We start from the raw sequence: 20,272 nt of genomic DNA, 5'->3' as shown, positions 1-20,272 counted from the left end.
TTTCCTCACAGTGCAGTATCTAAAATGTAATGAATTATTCAAACAAAAAAAAAAACAGCCTGAACCTAATCATAGTAAGTTTGCTATATGGTCTGACATAGAGTCTGGGGGTAGTTAGGAACCAGCATGGGAGCCATTTAATATAGCCCTTGATTAACTCATCGCCTGTCCATTTGTCCTACAGACATGTGCTAACATGTCATAATCGTCATAATTCTTATCATCCCTTGAGCTAACCCACCAGCTCCTTGATTAGTACAAAATTCCCAGATGGGGGATGGTTATTGCTTAATAATTCCCCTTAGCTTCCTGCCACTATACCACAGGCTCTTCAATTAAATACAGAATCTCTAAAGAGCACAATGAATGTGGACAAATTCTTATTGGGCTTTGTGCTCTACTCAACACTAACAATTAACAGGCATAGTAACAACCCCCCACACACCTATCCATGCTCACTTAACGTACTGCATCTATTATTTTCTATTCCATGCATCTCTTTAAAGGATAAATAGAACAAACAAAACATTAAAAAGCATTTTAAAAAATCTCAGTGCCATAACCTACTGTATAACACAGCAGCCTTCAAATAGTTCCTTCCATATTTTAAGGTTATGACAATATCTGTCATGAATATGAATCCTTTCATGCAATTCCCTGTCCTCCTGCATCTTTTAAAATGACTGTCAACAGTGTTTCAGATATATTTGTCATATGTAAGAAAGAGCTGGCTTCTAACGAACCGACAGTCTGGGAATAAATCACCAGAGACCCCAGTTGGCTCCTTTCACATAAAAGCAGTACTGGAAAGTAAACGCAATGATTTCCTCTGAAAGTAAGGAGTTGTTTATTTTATTAAAACCTGTTTTCAGATCATGCGTTTCCAAGATAAAAATCTGAAGCAGAAGAGTATACTTTCTCAACTTGGCTTTCTGAGGCTTTAACAAGGTAAACTATTCTAGACCATTTTCTACTTCAACATCTTAAACAGAACTCAAACAGCCAGCTTCATCATTCCTGTAATTCCACAAAACAGTTTTTCCAAACAGGCTATATCCCCCATTTTTTTTAAACCCAAAGGAGACATAAGAAAAGTTAATTAAATATGTAACAAGATTTCTTCCATATGTAACAACTTGGGATAATGTATCTGTAATATTAAACACAAAGAGAGGCACACTGAAAATAGAAAACTGTACAAAGCATCTTCTCTTTTTCTTTGCTAAATACAGGTTATATACGTCTTATCAATTGACTTACATTTTAAAGGAACACTTCTGTGAGTACAAGAAATAATCTCAGATGTAGCAAATACTGCATGTTAATGGAACTCCTCAAACAGGTTCTATGTCAGATGAACAAAAGAACTCTATTCTCTCTTTCAGTTCTCTCCTAGAATCTGCCTTCTTCTACAGCACTGTTTCTAAATACAAAAAACAAAGAATCCTATTTTCATCACATACTGTCAACATTTCAGAAGGGAAAATCTTTAATGCATCTCTTAGTAATTTAATTTACACGTCTTAACAATCAATCAAGGTCAAGTAAACCTTTTCGTACGGCAGGGTGGATGGTGTGGGCGTTCCTGCTGTTAATCACGACATTTCCAAGTAAAAAGGGCACTTAAACTGAGAGAGGATGACGTGCATAAGTGGTTCAGGCCACAGCTAAGTCTTGATCAGCTCATCAGAGAGCTCCTTGCACCCCACTCCAGTTTAATGCATTCTATCTTCATTTACCTGATCATTAGCTTCCCTTTTTTTCAGCTGGAAACCAACAAACACTAATTACTTTGACATCACAAAGTCATATCTGTCCCCACCACCTCCCTTGACAGCGGGGAGAAATTATCAAGGGTAAGCATGACAATATCTTGATAAACGATGACTCGCATCACCTAATTGTCAATCATCCATAAACACTCACGCAAGATGCCACTCAATCTCATTACTAAGTCCTAAGGGTAGAAGTACAATGCTCTAGAGAGATGCATAAAAAATATAGAAAACAAGCAAGTTACCCATTTCATATTTATGGTACAGAATCATTGGGCATATTTTTGGAAACATCTGGTAGTTCCACACATAAATGCTTGATTTCTGCCACTGTAAAAACTGAAAAGAGTTTTAAAAATAATAATTATATTTCAATGTATGCATTTCTTTTATTTACAGCTACAGTGAAAAGTTATGGAACCTCACAACTGACATTCACAACTTCATTACGTGGAATAAATATTGCTAAACTACAATAATGTGACATGCATCTTATAAAAACATACGAAAGGTTACAAATGAAAGGAAGCCATTTTCCCTGTATGTAGGCTGTATTGTTGTTAGACATTAATAACTCAACCAGTCTCTTCTTGACAGAAGCTAGGGTATCATGTTTAAAAACATGGCTGGATAACATGTCCCATTTTGTCATAAACTCTGGGGGTAAAAAAGAGCCTCTTTGAATCTGAGAATTTAGATTAATTGTATCAGGTCCCCTGTTAGTCTCTGCTGTACGTTCAGTGTCTGCTCCAGAACGCATGTGGTTGCACTTCTCTGGACTGATGCCAGCAATGCAATACTGGATGCAATACTTTATCTATAATGGGATGACCATATCGTACACAGTATTCTAAATTAGGCCTTAATCGTGCTTATACAATTTTACCCTTTTAACAATATATACTAAGGTTCAGTTTGTAATTTTTTTACATCCCCACATAGTTTAGAAGATGAAAAATGTGTCAACATAAACACTTAAGTATTCTTCATAAGTGCCCTCTTCACACAGTATATAATACACTTGACTACATTGTCACTTTGCACACTGCTAGGTGATGGTCCAGTGTTCTAAATCTTTTTTAATTTTATTTGCTGCTTCCACAGTAATCCTGATAATTTGGTATCATCTGCACAAGATCGTTGATATAAATTAAGAGCAATGATCCTAGTATAGATTGTGATACTCCACTAACTACATCACCCCAGTCTGAGTATTCACCCCTTACCTGTATCTTCCGTTTCCTGTTTAGTAACTAATCAATCTAATTAAATGCTTGCATTTCCCCAAATGAGTCCCACCTGCAATTTGAGATTTAATCCTTTATGGTGAACCTTAAATATCATTTAGAACTCTAACAAGTTGGTTTGGCAAAACTTTATATTATTCCTGCATGAGTGATCATCAGATTTAGTTACAACAATTGTTTCCATAACCTTAAATTTAACAGAAGATAGACTTATGGGTCTATAATTACTTGATTCAGTTTTCTCAATCATTTCATGGATGGATACTACATTAGTAATTCTGCAGCCCCTGGATACTACCACTTTTGTATTCAGGAGATCGTAAGAAGATTGTAAGATTCCTAAATACTCATTCATTCTAGCAATGTGGCAGTTAAGATTTCTAGATTAATTGTATAATACAAAACAAAAGGTCTTTGTATTTTACATGACAGATTCCAAGGGGTATTTTAAAAAGAAATTATTAGCATCAAGGCTACCAGGTACCAATAACATGTTAAAAATAAAGAAGAAGGCTGTTTTAAATCCTCTGAGATTATTTTCAGTAATCAATTCAGGGCTCTGCTGAACTAAGAAAAAAAAATATTTTTAAACATAGCACTACATATTTCAGGTTTTCACTTTTTTTAATCTCTTTTTTTATTATTTGGATTTGGCTTTTGAAGGGTTACAACTATGCACTCTCTCCGGGATACATACTTTATGAATCAACATCTGTAAATTTCGACTTTATGGGCAACATCCTATAGGTCCCGTAACAATTTAAAAATTCTTGAAAGTTTATGTTAAACACAATTAGTAAGTAATACAGTGAGTTCCTTCCATAGATGAATAGCCTGCAGTAAGCGCAATGAGGTCAATACCAGCATCCGCCAGGGGATCTACGATGTTACATTCAGTCTCACTTTGGGTCTTAATACAGTGATTAGGTGTTAATTTTTTTTAGTTAAGTAAAATGTTTTTATTTATAAATATGTGCAGTAAGTCTCTATATGCATTCATGCAACAGCTAAGAAACTTACTTCTAACATGTGTCAAATTTGGGATACGTAAAGACTGGTGGACCAAATCCCTTAAGTAATTCACCAAATGACTTATTTTATTGTTGTGCTAGCTGTACCACATAAAATATTTGAAGATACCTGGACAGCCATGAAGAAGAAAAAAGTGGACCAGGTTGAATAAAAATATTGTTTTCTTTTCAGTCATGTGAGAAGAAGTCTGTTTGGATGCCTAACAAATGGCCGTCATACAGTATAATAGTCAGTGTGCTATTAACCTCTATAACCCTTCACAGAATGACCGTATTTATTTGCAATCACTAAAACTATTTAAATGTATGTTAATTTTCCCAGATATTTATGTCAAGGACTGAGATTTGTTTGTGCATTTTATAGTAAGGCAAGGTGACCTGACTATAAAGCAAAGCCTGAAAAGGCTGTTGTATAATCTGTTATTTTGTGTGGCTGCAATTAACGTTTCCTATGACACTCAGTACTTAATTACACTACTGTATATTTAAATTAGGATTACAGATTAATTATACATAAATTAGTGAACATACTCACAAAACAGCATGATCTATTCAATCAAATTATCATCACTCTGGGCATAAGTTGCTTAAGTTTCACATACCTCTGTAGCAGCAACTGACTTGTGTCAGGTGATAACTGACTGCAAATTGATGCTGTACACGGGGCAAAAGCTCACTGACCATAAGCAGTAAAACTATCAAGGGATTAAGAGCTGCATGTATTGAAGGCCTGGTGCTCAAATTCAAATTAGTTTCTTCCAGCTCAGTTGTTATAGTACAGGAAGTTTCCAGGCTTTGCACACTTCTTGGTCATGCTGATGGAAGCTAATAGAATCAATATGAGAGATCTGAACTGCCCCCCATAGGGCAGGAAATATATTGATTCAGAGAGCAGGGGCAATGCTACTCTCAGAATCTTCTTTTAAGTGTACAGTACAGCTAATAAACAATAATAGGTTTTCATAAACTGTTCAAACACGTTTTTAGCATACATATAAATGTTTTAACATAACTTGATCGATATGTTTAATATTGATTTATAACACTAATAAATTAAACAGTAGCATTACTCAAACTTAAGAGAATGACTTGCCATGAGTTTTAAAGTACTGTATATATGAGAAACAATGTTTAGCTCATTAAATCATAGAAAAACTTAGCAATTTTATGAAAAGAAGAAAATTGGTACAAGCTGTCAGCTGATACACATACTAAGGATAAGGTTAAACTTTGAACATTTTACATGCATCAGATCCTATGAAGTAAACACAGAAAGTACTTCTTCAGTGTGTGAAATTTAAAATTGTTTAATTGGTACAGTGCTGTTAGAGTGTACATATGCGTCTTGCCTGATGTTTTTGGCTTGCATCTGCATAACCTTACAGGAAGAAACAACGTTTTGTATATTTTCCTCACTAGAGTTCAGAGGAAAGGCTTGTTAAGATTACTTACTGCACCAGAGTCCACATCACTGTGCACTGCCACAGTTTTGATGCCCATCTTCTTACATGTCTTAATCACCTGTCATCAAAACATGAAAGGAAATCTTTAAGTGTAAACTGTATGAAAATACAACTTCTTCACCGACCTCTTGGACAAGCAGTACTGATGTAAAGTGTTGAATTGATTTAAAAAACACTCACCCTGCAAGCAATTTCTCCTCTGTTGGCAATAAGAATCTTGTCAAACGTCTGTGAAGAAACAGTTAAACACAGTGAAACAAACCTGTAAAACGTACATCTGCTTTCCCTCTCTGTGCTTCCTTTTCAACTGATTGCAGACAACCCTGACCATTCTAAGGCCAAAGCATAATTTCCTTTAATAATCCCACAGGCATATTTTTAGAACGTTACATTTTAAGCAAATTTGATAAGCCAGCCTCACTGCTGTGAACCTAACATCTCTCCTCTTTTAAGTGCCAGACTTTCTTTCAGAAAAAAGTGTTTACCGATGCTGTAAAAGACAACAATGTCAATCATTGAGCTGTGAAAGACGAACTTCATCGGCTGGCATCTTTTACTATGCCATCATAAACACTGAAATCAAAGGACATTACAAATGCCTTAAATTTTAAGAGAGATTGTTTTCAAAATGTATTTCAAATGTAAAAACCGTATGCTGTAAACGATACTTTTCAACTACAGCCTTTTGACCTTCTTTTAGATTCATGCGTCAGCTATTCAAATCCACATGATTATAACGATCTCATTATTTTGATGCTGTTGTTTTTCATGGACAAGGAAAGAAAAAAAAACATGCATTTTGTTCCAAGTCTCTTTTAAAGTTAATACCCTTCCACACCTTTTATAAATCTCCGTTTCTGATTGCCAAGCAGAAATTCATGAATGGCAAAATTATAGCAGAACAACTTTTGCTGTACAACGAACAAGCCCAAAGACATTTTCAGTAATCACGGATTTCACAACACAGTGGTTCAAATAAAAACTGCTCGGATTTTCCATAATGAGCATAAAACTGTACTGAGCATGCAGGTCTGTTCTATTAAATGTCTGAGTACATTATAAACCCTAGAAAATGTCTCTCCCCCCCACCTTTAGGCAGGGTTTGTTTGTTTGAAGATCAAAGCCGATAAAAAAAGTAACATCTTATTTATAGGGACTAGGGAACTGAAGATTTCCTTTTCAAGCTGAAATACCCTTTTTTATATGAAGGCAACAGATCTGCACTGGTGCAAATAAACTGAGATGAACTGATCTCATAAAACATGGGGTATTTTATAACCAAACACAAAACCCCGAAACAGAACGTTGAACACAGTTACCCTCTATTCTTCACCATACCACATATTTCCTTGACATTTAATCAGGATAACACTTGCAACATCAATCTACACCCTCTCATGACTAAGTCGAAAAACGTTGATACTACTCTGTTCAAGCAAAGAGCATTACAAGGTATCACTAGATGCAGAACTTTTTTTCATGGCACAGACATTCCCACAGGGTCCTCTTCTGCTAACCCACTCTGTCACATCCATATCTCAACTCTGTAACCTGGAGTTGTAACCTACTCTTGTAATCCACTGCATGGATCCTGTTGCCTTGTTCTCATAGTGTATCTACAACTAGCCATCTATGAGCTGATCTGTGACAACCTTTGCTTTATCATCAATTTTCCTGAATTTGTTAATTGGGACAATCCAGTCAGAGCTCATTTCAATCTGTAGAAGAAGCTGGCTCGTATCAGTATGCAGAGGTAAATTAATAACAGAGAAAAGCAGAGAGAATGCACAGTACTGTGGGCCTATAAGGCATTAACATGAATAGTAGGAGCAGGATCTCAACATTTGCAAATTTAATACTCGTGAATTCAGCTCTTCTCGATTCGGTCTGGACAGCAGTGTCTTCGATGGAAGAAGAGCAGAGCGCGGTGAAACCAAGCCAAAGGTTGTTAAGCCCAACTTTCAAATTAGCTGCACAACAGACAAGGACCACAGGATGACTCTAGGTGAGTGAGCCTTTCCCTGTCCCCTGCCCAAGTACCCACCTAGTATCCACATCTCAATGTGGTCTAGTTTTTGTACTGTAACAAACACTCCCAGTTCTGTGTTGGCAGTGTGGGGAATGACAGGCTGGAGGAGATGACTTTACAGGCTCACTGACAGTTTTATTGGCCTTGTCTATAGTGGGCCATGCTAATCACAGAGCACGGAAACAGATGGAAAGGCAGAGAGAGAAAGTGCAGGCATCCACTGTACACAGAGGAGGAATTCATGTTGTTAATTTTATTTTAGCTGATTACTAGATATTTACTGGGGGGTTTTTAATCGATCAATGTTATTTTAATGATCTCAAAGCCAATACATTAGTACTTTGATTATCATATAAGAGAGGGTCCTTTAACCATAAATACTATATACTGTAGCACACTATGCCACAGTATGGGATGAACTTGGTCACATGTGAATTTAGCTGTCCTCAACAGTTCTCTGCCCCGAACCAGCACGAATGTCTAAAGGCAGAAAAACAAGAGATGCTAAAACAGAAGTGTAAATACTACAGGATACTGAACAAATAACACATTTGTTTTTCCAGCCCCTGATAATATGCTTTAGTTACATTTTAAGGTTTTAAGTACAAAATGAACTCCTATCTAGGTGAGAAAATAACAATTTCAATATACCTTTTCATTAGGGTCGTAAACAGCAGAGTAATGTGTTCGAGAAGCAGTGATGCAGCATCTGGACTTGAAAGAGACCTGCTGCAATGTAACAAAAAAAACAGAGAAACATTTAAGTGGCAGCCACATTACATCAGTTCATGACAGGTGAATGTTTTTGGATCTGGAAATACCGCACAATGTACACACTCTATTAATACATATTCACAAGAACAGTTACAAACGAAAAGAGGCAGTTCAGGCCATCAAGACCTTTTGGTAGTTAGTGGCTAACTAATCCAAGGACCTCATCCAACTGCTTCCTGAAAAGAGTGAGGGTATTAGCTCAACAACAGCAATAACAACAATAATCATCCTCACATTTACAGTATATAGTTTATCACTTTCCTGGACGCTTAACAGGTAATGGAGACTCCCCTCCGCCACCACTAATGTGTAACACCCATCTGGATGATGCGATGGCAACATTAGTTCACAAGTACAGTCACCACACATCAGCTATCAGTGGGGAGGAGATCAGAGTAAAGAAATCAATTCACAGGCGGACATTATTAGGAGACCATGATTAGTAAAGGCCAGGGGATCTTTTTGAGAAATACCCTGGGATTTTTTTAATTACCACTAAGAGTCAGGACTTCGGTTTTACGTCTGATATGAAGGACTGCGCTTTTCGCACAGTGCAGTTTCTCCATCCCTTTACTGGGGCATTACGACCCACACAGACCACAGGGTCACTTCATAAGCCATGGGAAAAAAAATAATTAAATAATAATAAGGTAAGAGATTTTCAAGATATAAAACACCAAAAAAAAAACACTGAACAGGACTGAACAGAAATTGCAAAAATTAAAAATTATATAAACATTAAACCACAAGTAATTAAAGAGTACAAATCCACTTAGATCACACATGCAAAACCAAGTTATATAAAATCAGTTAGGTAGCTGTGTCAGCATGCATAGGCTGCAAAGGAACAGGTAAAAATTTGTTCCATGCGGAAAAGAAAAGAGACAACATTTTGGCTGTGGAGCCTTCTTCAGGTGTGGACACCTGACACCTGAAGAAGGCTCCACAGCCGAAACCAAGTCATATACTTTGCTCCACATACCAGCACCAAATACTTAAGTTAATTCAAGCTTTTTTACAACAATATGAGCATAAATAACTTACATTTAAAGAACATAATTTTCCCAAACCTGATAACCTGTAAACCTGTAGTGCAAAAGTCTAGACAACACAGTAACTATTCAGTATTCGTATCTGTGAGTGTGCAACTGCACCCTGTTTTTTTGGAAAATTGCATGCACATAATATATTTATGCTTGAACTACTTCTTTTTTGCAAATGTGTCCTGTACTTCCAAATCCTTCCACGAAAAGCAACTACCCAACCCGATAAATACAACAACGGATTATTTACTAAAAGCAATAAAGAGGTATGCCAAAATCCTATTGTGTATTCCCTACATCTGTGGAGTAACATAAAATCAATTTGAAAAAGTGATGCTCTCAGTATTCTGGTAACCTCAGCCCGCTTAGTGATTCCCCCGAGCTATATTTTAAGCAATTGTAACCTAAAAACAAGCAAGGGAAGCACACGCGCTTGGCAAACAACGACTTTGTGTTTTGTGTCATATCTGGCTGGAAAAGGACAAGGACATATATCACGGGCGAAAGGATGTTGGACAGGGTCATTCGAAAAACCAGGCAACTTCTGTGTACTACAACGCTTTGTATTTTGCGCTCCTTTTACGGGTAACACAGCTCCGTGCATTTCTCACGCGTAGTTCTATTTCGTTTCAAGACGTGAAATGCATTGAGCCGTGTAATATTTTCGTAATGTCTCACCTTCAGTGCAAGAAGAACTCTGTGCAAAGCTGGAGTGACTCTGTAAGCCGCCATGGCTGCCTGACTGTCTTGTGCTGTTGCAAGGTAACCTTTCACCCTGGGGGAGTGATCTGCATTCCGCCAATCGGAAACTGGCTTTTCCCATGCGTAGAAAGCGTCAGATGCAAAGTAATTTAAGCCAGGGAAAGCTACTTTGGCAATAGTGAGAAATCTTAGGATTCGATAACGTTACCTTAAAAATAGGTTGGGATATTTTTCTGAAAGCATTTAAGATTTGCGATGCAGAAGCTGATAAGGTACAGTTTTCCAGTAACAAACCGGAAGATTGTGGGAGTTATAGTTTGGCGGAAAACTGTTTATATTATATTTTGCTTTAAAAAAGCATTCTGTGTCTAAATGTCCGAATTGAAACATTTGAGAAGCAGTGTGATGAATCCTTACAAGCGAACTGGGGAATGGAAGTTTCAGTTACAAGGTTATGTAAGGACACTAACCTATAATCTTCCAAAGTCTTGCTTTTTTGTACTGGACTAATGAATAATAGTAACCTTCCTGTTCAATTTCAGCTGCTACACAGCAAACCGAATGTATTCTATTTGCACGTTCTACTTCATTCTTGTTACACGATCACATGCTTGTGATTTTCAACATCTTGTCAGCACTTTAAACGTGCAGCTATAGTCTAGAAAGTGGCGAAAAACTGCAGTTCTTTTTAAGTGTTACAGAAATTAAAATATTAGAATTTGTATAAGGCTACAAAACTTTTCATATCTCTGTTCCATTTAGACTTGAAATGTTGGCTGGATAATTGTTTCTAGCTCATATCCTCAAATTGCAGTGCAAGGATGAAATATCAGTATAAAGCTTCTGAATCGGACCAACTTGCACATTTAAAGGTGCTTCTTTGAGACAGTGCGTATACTGTGTGCTGCATGTCCAGTGCAAGTATGTTACAATAAATGGGGTTCTACGAGAATCGTGTAATACTGACTCTAGGTTGTGCTGTATGAAGTGAACAAAGGTGTGCTGAACTCTCCCTGTCCTCTGAGCTGTGGATTTTGCTTAGCATCAGAGTTGTCAGATTACAGGCTATTCCTGGCCCACAATCTGTATGAGGAAGTCCAAAGACGAGGGTTTACAAGGATGCCTGCACTGGGGTAAATAAAGGTTAGACAAGTAGGGTTTGAGTACCCATATATTCTGTTTTGGCAAAATTAAGATGCCTTGACTTTCTTTCAACCCTTAGACTGCAATGGCAGCATGAACTGGGGCAAAATATATAGTGCCGTTTTAGCTCAGAAGACTAGAACTCCTATAATAATAATTCCTTACATTTATATAACGCTTTTCTGGACATTCCACTCAAGGCACTTTACAGTTAATGGGGATTCCCTTCCACCACCTCCAATGTGCAGCCCCACCTGGATGATGATATGGCAGCCAGAGTGGACCATTACACTCACCACACATGCACTATTAGTGCAGAGGAGAACAGAGTGATGAAGCCAATTCATACACGGGGATTATTAGGATGCCATGATTGGTAAATCACCAGGGTAACACTCCTACTCTTTTCAAGACACACTATGGAATTTTTAAAGACAACAGAGAGTCAGGACCTCGGTTTTACATCTGATCCGAAGGATGATGCCTTTTTACAGTATAGTGTCCCTGTCACTATATAGGGGCTTTAGACCACATAGACCACAGGGTGAGCACCCCCTACTGGCCCCACTTACACCTCTTCCAGCAGCAACCTTAGTTTTTCCCAGGAGGTCTCCATCTAGGTACTGACCAGACTCACACCTGCTTAGTTTCAGTGGGTTGTCAGTTTTGAGTTGTAGGGTGATATGGCTGCTGGCTAAAGAGAGCCTACTGATGACACTCCGCACCATGGCGGAAGAATGTCCATGCACATGAGATGGAACAGTTTTAAAAAATCCTGTGCTGGACAGTGCTTTGGACACAAGCACAGATAAAGAAATGAATGCAGAGTGATGTCATGGCTGCTTTGCAAGACCAATGAGTTGAGAGGAGCAAAGAGATTTGCTTCGCTTGCCTTAGGAATTAGGTTGTGAACATCTGATGGTTTACCTGACACTTTCAGTGCTACCGTCCTCCAACTGAATGACTATCCCCTGCCTGTCCATTCATTCTTGTGAGTCTCCTGTCTAAGGTAAGGCAGAGGTCTTTGAATTTTCTAGCACATTATGCTTCTCTGTAGCTACACGTTGCTTTCTGGTACCACAAGTAATTCATAACACACAAGCTCCAATGCACCTCCAATCTTGAATCTTGTTCTCCTCTGTGTTTCAGAGCTGGGCTAGATTCTCCCCTTAATGTTCTGCTGTTTACTTTCTCTGCATCACCCTTCTGGTTTCCGAGTTACAGCAAAATACATTTGAATCCATCCATCCATTTTCTAACCACTTCTTCCAATTCAGGGTCACAGGGAAGCCAGAGCCTGTCCTAGCAAGCAACGGGCACAAGGCAGGGTACACCCTGGACAGGACACCAGTCCATCTTAGGACACACAGACACACACCAATTCACACTAGGACCAATTTTCCCAGAAGCCAATTAATTTAACAGTATGTTTTTGGGCTGTGGGAGAAAACCTGGGCTCCCGGAGTAAATCCACTTGTACATGGGGAGAACATACAAACTCCACATAGATAGTACCCCAAACCTGAGGTTAAACCCAAGGCCCCAGCAATGCTAACCACTGTGCCACAGTGCCGCCCATATTAGGGTCCAAAAAATTAAATTCCAATTAAGTTCTGGCCTCCAGAGAGGTTTATTTTTCTGCCGCACCTAATCTTTTCTTATTTTCATCTTGTTGACTACCTGGATGACACCTTAATTCTGTCCATCAACCAGTCCCTGGACAGCAAAAGATGTGCACCATGTTTCATTTAAGTTTATTTCATCACTCAATGTACAAAACCAGTGTTGAATGAGATAAATAAAAGGAAAAGAGCTTCATATTATTTTACAAGTTGCCTGAAAATACCACATAAAGCAGCTGTATCTTTCACTATCCAATGTGCCATACAGCAGTGAAAACTGAAACACGGATCTGTCAGAATAATTGCAGTAGACATTGTATAAAAATACAAAGAACTGTAATGTTATAGTATTTTTTATATTTTTTACTTACCTGAGATATTTCAATTGGAAGAAGTGGACCCTCCAATGAGCTGCGAACGGTTTGCCACCACCCCCATGAGCAAAACAGACTCTCAAAGGCACTGCAGATTTCAAAATGCAATCATGCAGTATTTTTTTTTGTTTTTGTTCTTTAACATGACAAAGGAACAGCTGGAGCAATCCAAAGTAGATACACAAGGATAAAATCATGAAAAAGAAACAGTGGCATAAAGGAATGAGATCACTAGCTGATGAGTAACTCATGGCAGTCTCGTGGAGATGAAGATGAAATTTTTTAATCTGTCAAAGAATATAAAGAGCTGCCATGAAACAAAGCCGCCTGTCACGTTATTCACTGTTTTTCATGTTATGTTACTTGTTTATGTATTCATTTCTATTAAAACTATAATGTCAAGTTCTGCTTTAAAACGGATGACTTTTCTGGAAAACTGCAGCTTCAAACCTGTCAGTACCCATGCCTAATTTACAATTCTGATGGATTCTTAAAAAGTGAAATTCGTGTCTAGGGATTACAGAGCTGCTTTGATTTCACAGAACTCACAATTCCTCAAGCATCTATTGCTCATAATATTGCACTGATTGGAGGCGTAATCTGTGTAGCAGCTGTTTAAAATGCTGAGAATTAATATTACTAATGTGATTGGCTGGTGTCTAAGATCGCATCACTTCACAGAAAAATGGTACAGTAAGTGCTGCATGTTTTTCACTGACCACTATATCCCTTGATGACTCTTTGCTGTGGGAGGGACGGACATCCCAGAATGGTTAACAGAGAGAGCAGCCTTTGCCAGGAAGTTTCAATTGTTCTGGTTGTGAGAAAGAGGGCAATACTGCTGCGAATCCATTGATCCATCTGTTGATGTTGTAAGCCAGCCGTCAAAACAACAAAGAAGGGAGATTCCTAACCGGGTCCTAATAATCAAAACAGTCCTGATGACTGAGTGGCTATTATCACTGAAATATAAATCTTCACCTTGAGGTCCACAGGTCAGGTCCTGCAGAGCTCATCTGTGACCGCATTTGCATTGTTTAATTTTATTCCAGGAGCAGCCAAGTAACAGTGCACAGACCAAACTCTTGAAGTCTTAAAATGGAAATAAATCGAGGACCATTCTATGTTATGAGGAAGATGAGGTCAATTAAAAGGGAAATAAGACTGGATGATAATGTAAATGTGTAAGAACAGTCTTCTAAGTGGTAGTTTGGTTAGAAAAGAGTCATTTTGACATTTTTTGACATCTTAAGGGGTCACATTGCCAAAAAGGATGATACCTATATGAGGCTCAGTAAGGGAAGTTCCACATTCTCTGAAACAAATTAAATACCAGACACTATAGCCATATATGTGATCCTCACCATAGTGATACATCACAGATAAGCACAATAACATTGAAAACCATGTTAACTTTTTCTCTCTGTGCCACAGCGGTTAATATTGCTGCCTTGCAGCGCTGGGGCCCTGTGCTCAGTTCCAGACCTGCAGGCTGATAGACGTTGAAGATAGACCTTGGGTGCTGTCTACGTCGAGTTTCTATGTTCTTCCAACGTTCACATGGGTTCCCTCCAGGTGCTCCGCTTTCCTCCCACAGTCCAAAAATATACCGGTAGGTTGATTGACTTCTGGAAACATTGTGTGTTTGTGTCTGTGTGTGCCGTACAATGGACTGTCATCCCATCCAGGATGTACCCTGGCTTGTACCTATTGCTTGCCAGGTAGTGGAAAATAACAAGGTGCTGTGGACATGCAGCTGTTTTGATTTTTATACCTTCTTAAATAGAAGTCATTAATACCATGTATCAGCACTGAGATCATGTTCACAGATGCTGTGTAACCATATAGACAAGAATCAAACCACCAATGGATGAAATGGCACCAGCTGAGTTCCGCTCCTGGTTGGTTGATCTATAAAGGAGCATCTCCTGTTCATCCAATTCTGATTAAATTTATAATATTTTTACTGTCCTATTGCAGTGAAGCATGCAATTTATTCTAATATGTTACACTGTTCTGTAAAGAATATAAGAAAGGTTACAATTAAGAGCAAGCCATTTAATCCATCCAAGGATCTCCACTGGCTACTTCTTGTAAGAACCTGGGGTATCAACTTCAACCACAGGCCAGGGCAGCTTGTTCCAGACTCCCACAGCCCTTTGGGTGAAGTAATGCCTTCTGTTCTCAAATTTAAATGCACTTCTATGTAGTTTTCACTTGTGTCATCTTATTTATGTTTCTCAGCTCAAGACATCCATTTCCCATATAAGTATTCAAGTTCTAGTGATGCTTGTGAAGATCTCTTTTTAAAGATAAAATGAATAGTTTGTGATGGACTGATGTCCCTTTCCATTTGCAGTCTCGCCTGCTTTGTTTCCAGGATGGTTTCTGGGTTGCCTCTTTCCAGAAACAACACACTTTCTTATAACGAAAGGGTATAATAGGACGATACACTGAATTAAGTCAAATACAGTTCTCAGTTCATACATGCTGTAACTGTTATGCTGAATTGAGTCTTTCACCAGCACACAATCTTTCACTTTGTGTCTGCTGTGTTAGATCAGGTAACACAAGGCTCTTCACCGAGTTTTGTTGTCTGTCATCGGTGTTGTTTTTTTGCCACACTTGTAAAAAAAACCTGGCAAGCTCAAAGGTCACATAGCGACATAAGGATCTGTTTTCATTTTCTGTCAATCTGTTGTGAAGTTATTCCAGGTTGATGCTTAGCAACAATGCATGTTACAATGGAAGACGTTAATAGCATGCTCCATGTTATAGCAGGAGTTCCGATATTCAGAAGGTTTAGCCTAGCTCACATTGACGTTCTGCAAAGGCTTGGGTTTCTAAAAAAGGGTTTAATGGTATTTTCCTAGTCATACTCAAAGGAATCAAGGAGATTTTTCATAGACCCCTATCTAGTATATTACAACTCTTGTTTAAAATGCAAGCAGTACTCACAGATTGGAGCTTTAACAGTAATATATAAAAAAGGAGACAGAACTAAATCAGGGACCTACAGAGCAATCAGTCTTACTTTAGTTACAGGCAAGGTTTTGGAAAATATAGTTACAGCTAAATTAAAAGAATACTTAGAAAACAGGAATTTTCAGAGATGAAGAAATGGATGTAGAAAGGCAACATCATGTTTAACTAACTTGCTAGAAACGAGCCACAGAAATAGTTAATAAAACTAATGCATATTGTATGATATAATACATTTAGACCTTGACCAAGCTTTTAATAAGGTCCCTTTAAAAAGTGTAATTCTGACATGAAAAGCTTTAAGAATCCAAGACAATGTATACACATTAATCAAAAACTTTCTCAATGACCAGGAAACACCATATTATTTTATTTATTTTAAGGGGCACAATGTCTATAATTGGACGTGCTATATGTCAACAGTGGTGTGCCACAGCGATCCATTTTTGGCATGTTTGCTCATCCTGTTCTATTTCAACAAATAAGATTCCAATGTAGTTAACAAAACTAGTCACATTTGCAGATGACAGTAAAATAGTGGGAGTGGAAAACAGAAACAGCATAAAAGCTGCTACAAAAAGGCTTTGTCAATAACTGTGAAGTGTGGTGGCAAAGTGGATAGCACTGTTGCTTTGCAGTGCTGGGGCACTGGATTCAATTCCTTGGGTGCTATCCGTGTGGAGTCTGTAAGTTGTATGTTGTATTAGTGCGTATGTTGTATTATGAGTACTTCTTTGGACTGCGGTGCTCTTCTCCCACAGTCCACAGTGTACTCGTAGGTTAATTGGCTTCTGGGAGAATGGGTCCTGTGTTCGTGTCTGTGTGTCTGCCCTACAATGGAAAGTTATACTGTACTTAAGCTTTACAATGCACTAGTAAGACCCCTGACAAGACAATTTAGAATAATGTGCTTAGTTTGGTCTCATACACACATATGTATATACTGTAGTTCAAGTAGCTAGATGCGTCAACATGTGTAGGCTGCAAAGGAACACGTAAAGGTTTATTCCATGCTGAAAAGAAAAGAGACACAATGTTTTGGCTGTGGAGCCTTCTTTAGGTGTATATATACTGTAAATGTGTATCTTTGTATGTCTTTAGATTTGAAAAGACAGATGGGGGACCTCCCAAGCAGACCGACTGGTAAACATACTTGCCAGAGTACAAATTGAACTCAGTACTCACGGGCCATGTAACTAGCCGACTGTGACCAAACAGTGTTTGTTGGCCAGGGCTTTCTCTGCTCTCAGCTACACAGCCACCCCTGTGGCCTCCTGGGTGTATTCAGCCTCGTGGTACTAAGGGACTCATCTCTCTTCCAGTTTCCGATATAGAGTTTAGGGAGGAGTGGCTCAAAAGCGGTCATGAAAAAAAAACGTAATTGCTTCCTCCAAATTGAGTGAGAGAAAAATAATTGACAAATTTTACTTTAAGAAAAGGATGAAGTATCTGATTATCAGGGAGGTGAATGAGAACCGCAGAAAATACAAAAAAAACATTGAAGAAACAAAGCTGACGTGTCTGACATCATTCCAAAACAGACATTTTAATAGGAAAACTCTCAGGAGTGAGCTGCAGGAATAAATGCTATCAAAATGCTTAAGACTGCAAAGGGGTCTAATACCGTTTTTCCCATTAATAAGACAAAAAGAGACTTCTGGTTTCTGGGCAATCCATGTCTGGAGAAAACTGAGAATATGGAGGAGAACAGTCCACCTAGGACATAAGAAAGGTTGCAATAAAGAGGAGGCCATTGACCAGTCTTGCTAGTTTGATTGCTAGTTGTTAAGTGATCTGAGGATCTCTTCCAGACGCTTCTTGAACAAAGTCAAGGTATCGGCTCCAACAGCATTGCAGGGCAGTGTGTTCCAGACTCTAACAGCCCAAGTTATTTAATGAAGAGACACAGTACGAACTACATAGGAACAAGCAAATTGTGTGTATGAAAGAATTCTTGTTCTGTCCTTATTGATTGAAACCACTAGAATGCAATAGCTGTCCACTAATCCAGAACTACACGCAAAGATTCACTGAAGACGAAGTTGACAACCAGCTACTTAATCCCGATCAAAATCATGTGGTAAAGGCTGAAAGCAAGGCTTGCAGTAAACTAGGAGTGAAATGAAACATGCGAGTAAGTAAACGAACAAGTATGATATTACCCAAATACTTTGTTAAGAACCCGTACACTGTAGTTGCTTTATTCATTTTATTTTTTAACAAAAATCCTTCAAAAAGCATGACTTCATACATCATTCTTTATTATGGGGTCATCAACTCTTTCACCTGTTAGAACAAATAACCTTTATTTGACATAATACTGGACCTTTCATTGTCTTTTTTAATCTACTGCTATTGTTATAGTTTGTGTGTTAAATATATTTCATAATAACTCGGTATTTAGGAGAAACTGAAATCTTTCATGTTTTTAATGTTTCAGATGTCTATTTTTCCTTGAAATTTTGTTTATACTATACAAAACCATTGTTGAAACTTCATTTCAGGAGACGGATGCGACTTTAGAGTTGGTTACTTGACGTAAATTAACTTTTAGAATTTCATGGCCACTAACAACCAGTGACAAAACGCATTTCCCCCAGAATAAAATTATGGTATGTCCTCCCTACAAAAATACACAACCAAATTCAATCTAATACCTTTAATGAAGTCAAACAGTGGAGAAAGCCGCTTAAAATGGTCTAAAAACTTTAACACGTCGTTCCTGTGCAGAGTTTATCAAACTTCAGAAATGCATAGACATCACGAAGCCTTGGTATGTTACACGCCACTGCAGTTACTATAAATTAACCTTAATAGTTGTTTGCTAAAGATGTTTCTAAAATTAAACATTAATTGGCATCCGTTACGAAAATGGGTTATCCGACATTTGGCAAGAAATCAAAGCATGCATATTATTTATTTCAACAAAAGGCCACAAAGATACATTTATTTAAATGATAACTTAAGGATGATCATGAATCAGATATTCTCACAGTTCATGATTGGTGTTTTTAGCAAGAATGCCTTTAAATGCTGGCTTTGCAGGTGTTGTATTCTTGTGATACTGGCGGCATATTCTGCTGCAATGAAAGTAAAATATTGACGCAAAGATGGAGCTAACAATGTTTTCTTACCTATCTTTCAACACGAATATTGATTAATAAAAGCAAAGCAATTTTAAGTGTTTTAATTTATGTGATATATTCACACATGAATGTTAAATGACAGATACCCTTTCACGTTAAGAATGTTTAGCATGTGCCGAGCAAGGTAAATTGATTAATATCAATTTACTTAAATGGCGTTTATTATTTGATTAAATAAACAGACATTCCCCACTGGATTTTCGTCCTGTATTTCACCTTTTCAAACTGTAATACGCAATAAAAATTGCAACTGTTTTACAACATCTGCTCTGCACTCAGTATGAGTATATTGATCTGTTAAGACACAGAGCATAATCATTATATTTACTTATGTAGTTAGATTTAACAAAAATCAAATACTACATTTCTAACTAAAACTTTTAAGACATAACTTGTGTATTTCTTTAATTTTGTTTTGTCAAAAAGTATTTGGAAAACCCGTACTCTCCTTGAGAAAGAAAAGTTACTATTTTAATTTGTATAACCTCTTCCATATCAAACAAAAACTTTAAATCTACCGAACTTGTATGAAAACACCAAGAAAATAGGTATTTTTAGCGCAGGTGCACAGGTTCTCAAAAGAGCCTTAGAAAAAATGAGACGTGAAGAAAAAAACTGAAAACCAATCCTAGAAAAGAAATTATTATCTATTCTAAATATCACCTAATATATAAGTTCCAAATGAGGTATTGTAAACTAGCTTCAATAAAACAAAAATAAAATATATCCGGAGATATATTTTATCTGGAAATATATTGGAGATTCGCTTCTTTTTCTTTGGGGTGGTCAGGATAAGGGAGTTTTATTTTTTTTTAAATCAAAAAACTTAGACTTGGCCACATTATTCTTAAAAGAGCATGGATTAATTCCGTTTAGCTCTTCTGAATGCAAAAGTATGTCTAAATTAAATTGCTTTCGAAACTGTCAAGTACCATTGAAGA

At 37.6% G+C, this 20,272-nt stretch overlaps 1 protein-coding gene across 1 annotated transcript in view; it reads right to left on the bottom strand.

The window, feature by feature from the left end:
- Positions 1 to 10,126, bottom strand: part of pcca (propionyl-CoA carboxylase subunit alpha) — a 164,552-nt gene extending 154,426 nt beyond the window's left edge. Inside the window, exons 1-4 of the mRNA XM_088913845.1 lie at positions 10,041 to 10,126; positions 8,197 to 8,274; positions 5,697 to 5,744; positions 5,506 to 5,574 (exon numbers count right to left, since the gene is read on the bottom strand). Of these exons, the coding sequence (XP_088769971.1) occupies positions 5,506 to 5,574; positions 5,697 to 5,744; positions 8,197 to 8,274; positions 10,041 to 10,094 (249 nt within the window). The 5' untranslated portion in view covers positions 10,095 to 10,126. The remainder of the gene's footprint in view (positions 1 to 5,505; positions 5,575 to 5,696; positions 5,745 to 8,196; positions 8,275 to 10,040) is intronic.
- Positions 10,127 to 20,272: the final 10,146 nt, after the last annotated feature.

Source organism: Atractosteus spatula, chromosome 4 (assembly GCF_055471065.1).
Source record: "Atractosteus spatula isolate fAtrSpa1 chromosome 4, fAtrSpa1.hap1, whole genome shotgun sequence".
Lineage (NCBI taxonomy): Eukaryota > Metazoa > Chordata > Actinopteri > Semionotiformes > Lepisosteidae > Atractosteus > Atractosteus spatula.
The sequence above is the reverse complement of the archived record's forward strand: the minus strand, read 5'-3'. Positions and strand labels throughout refer to the sequence as shown.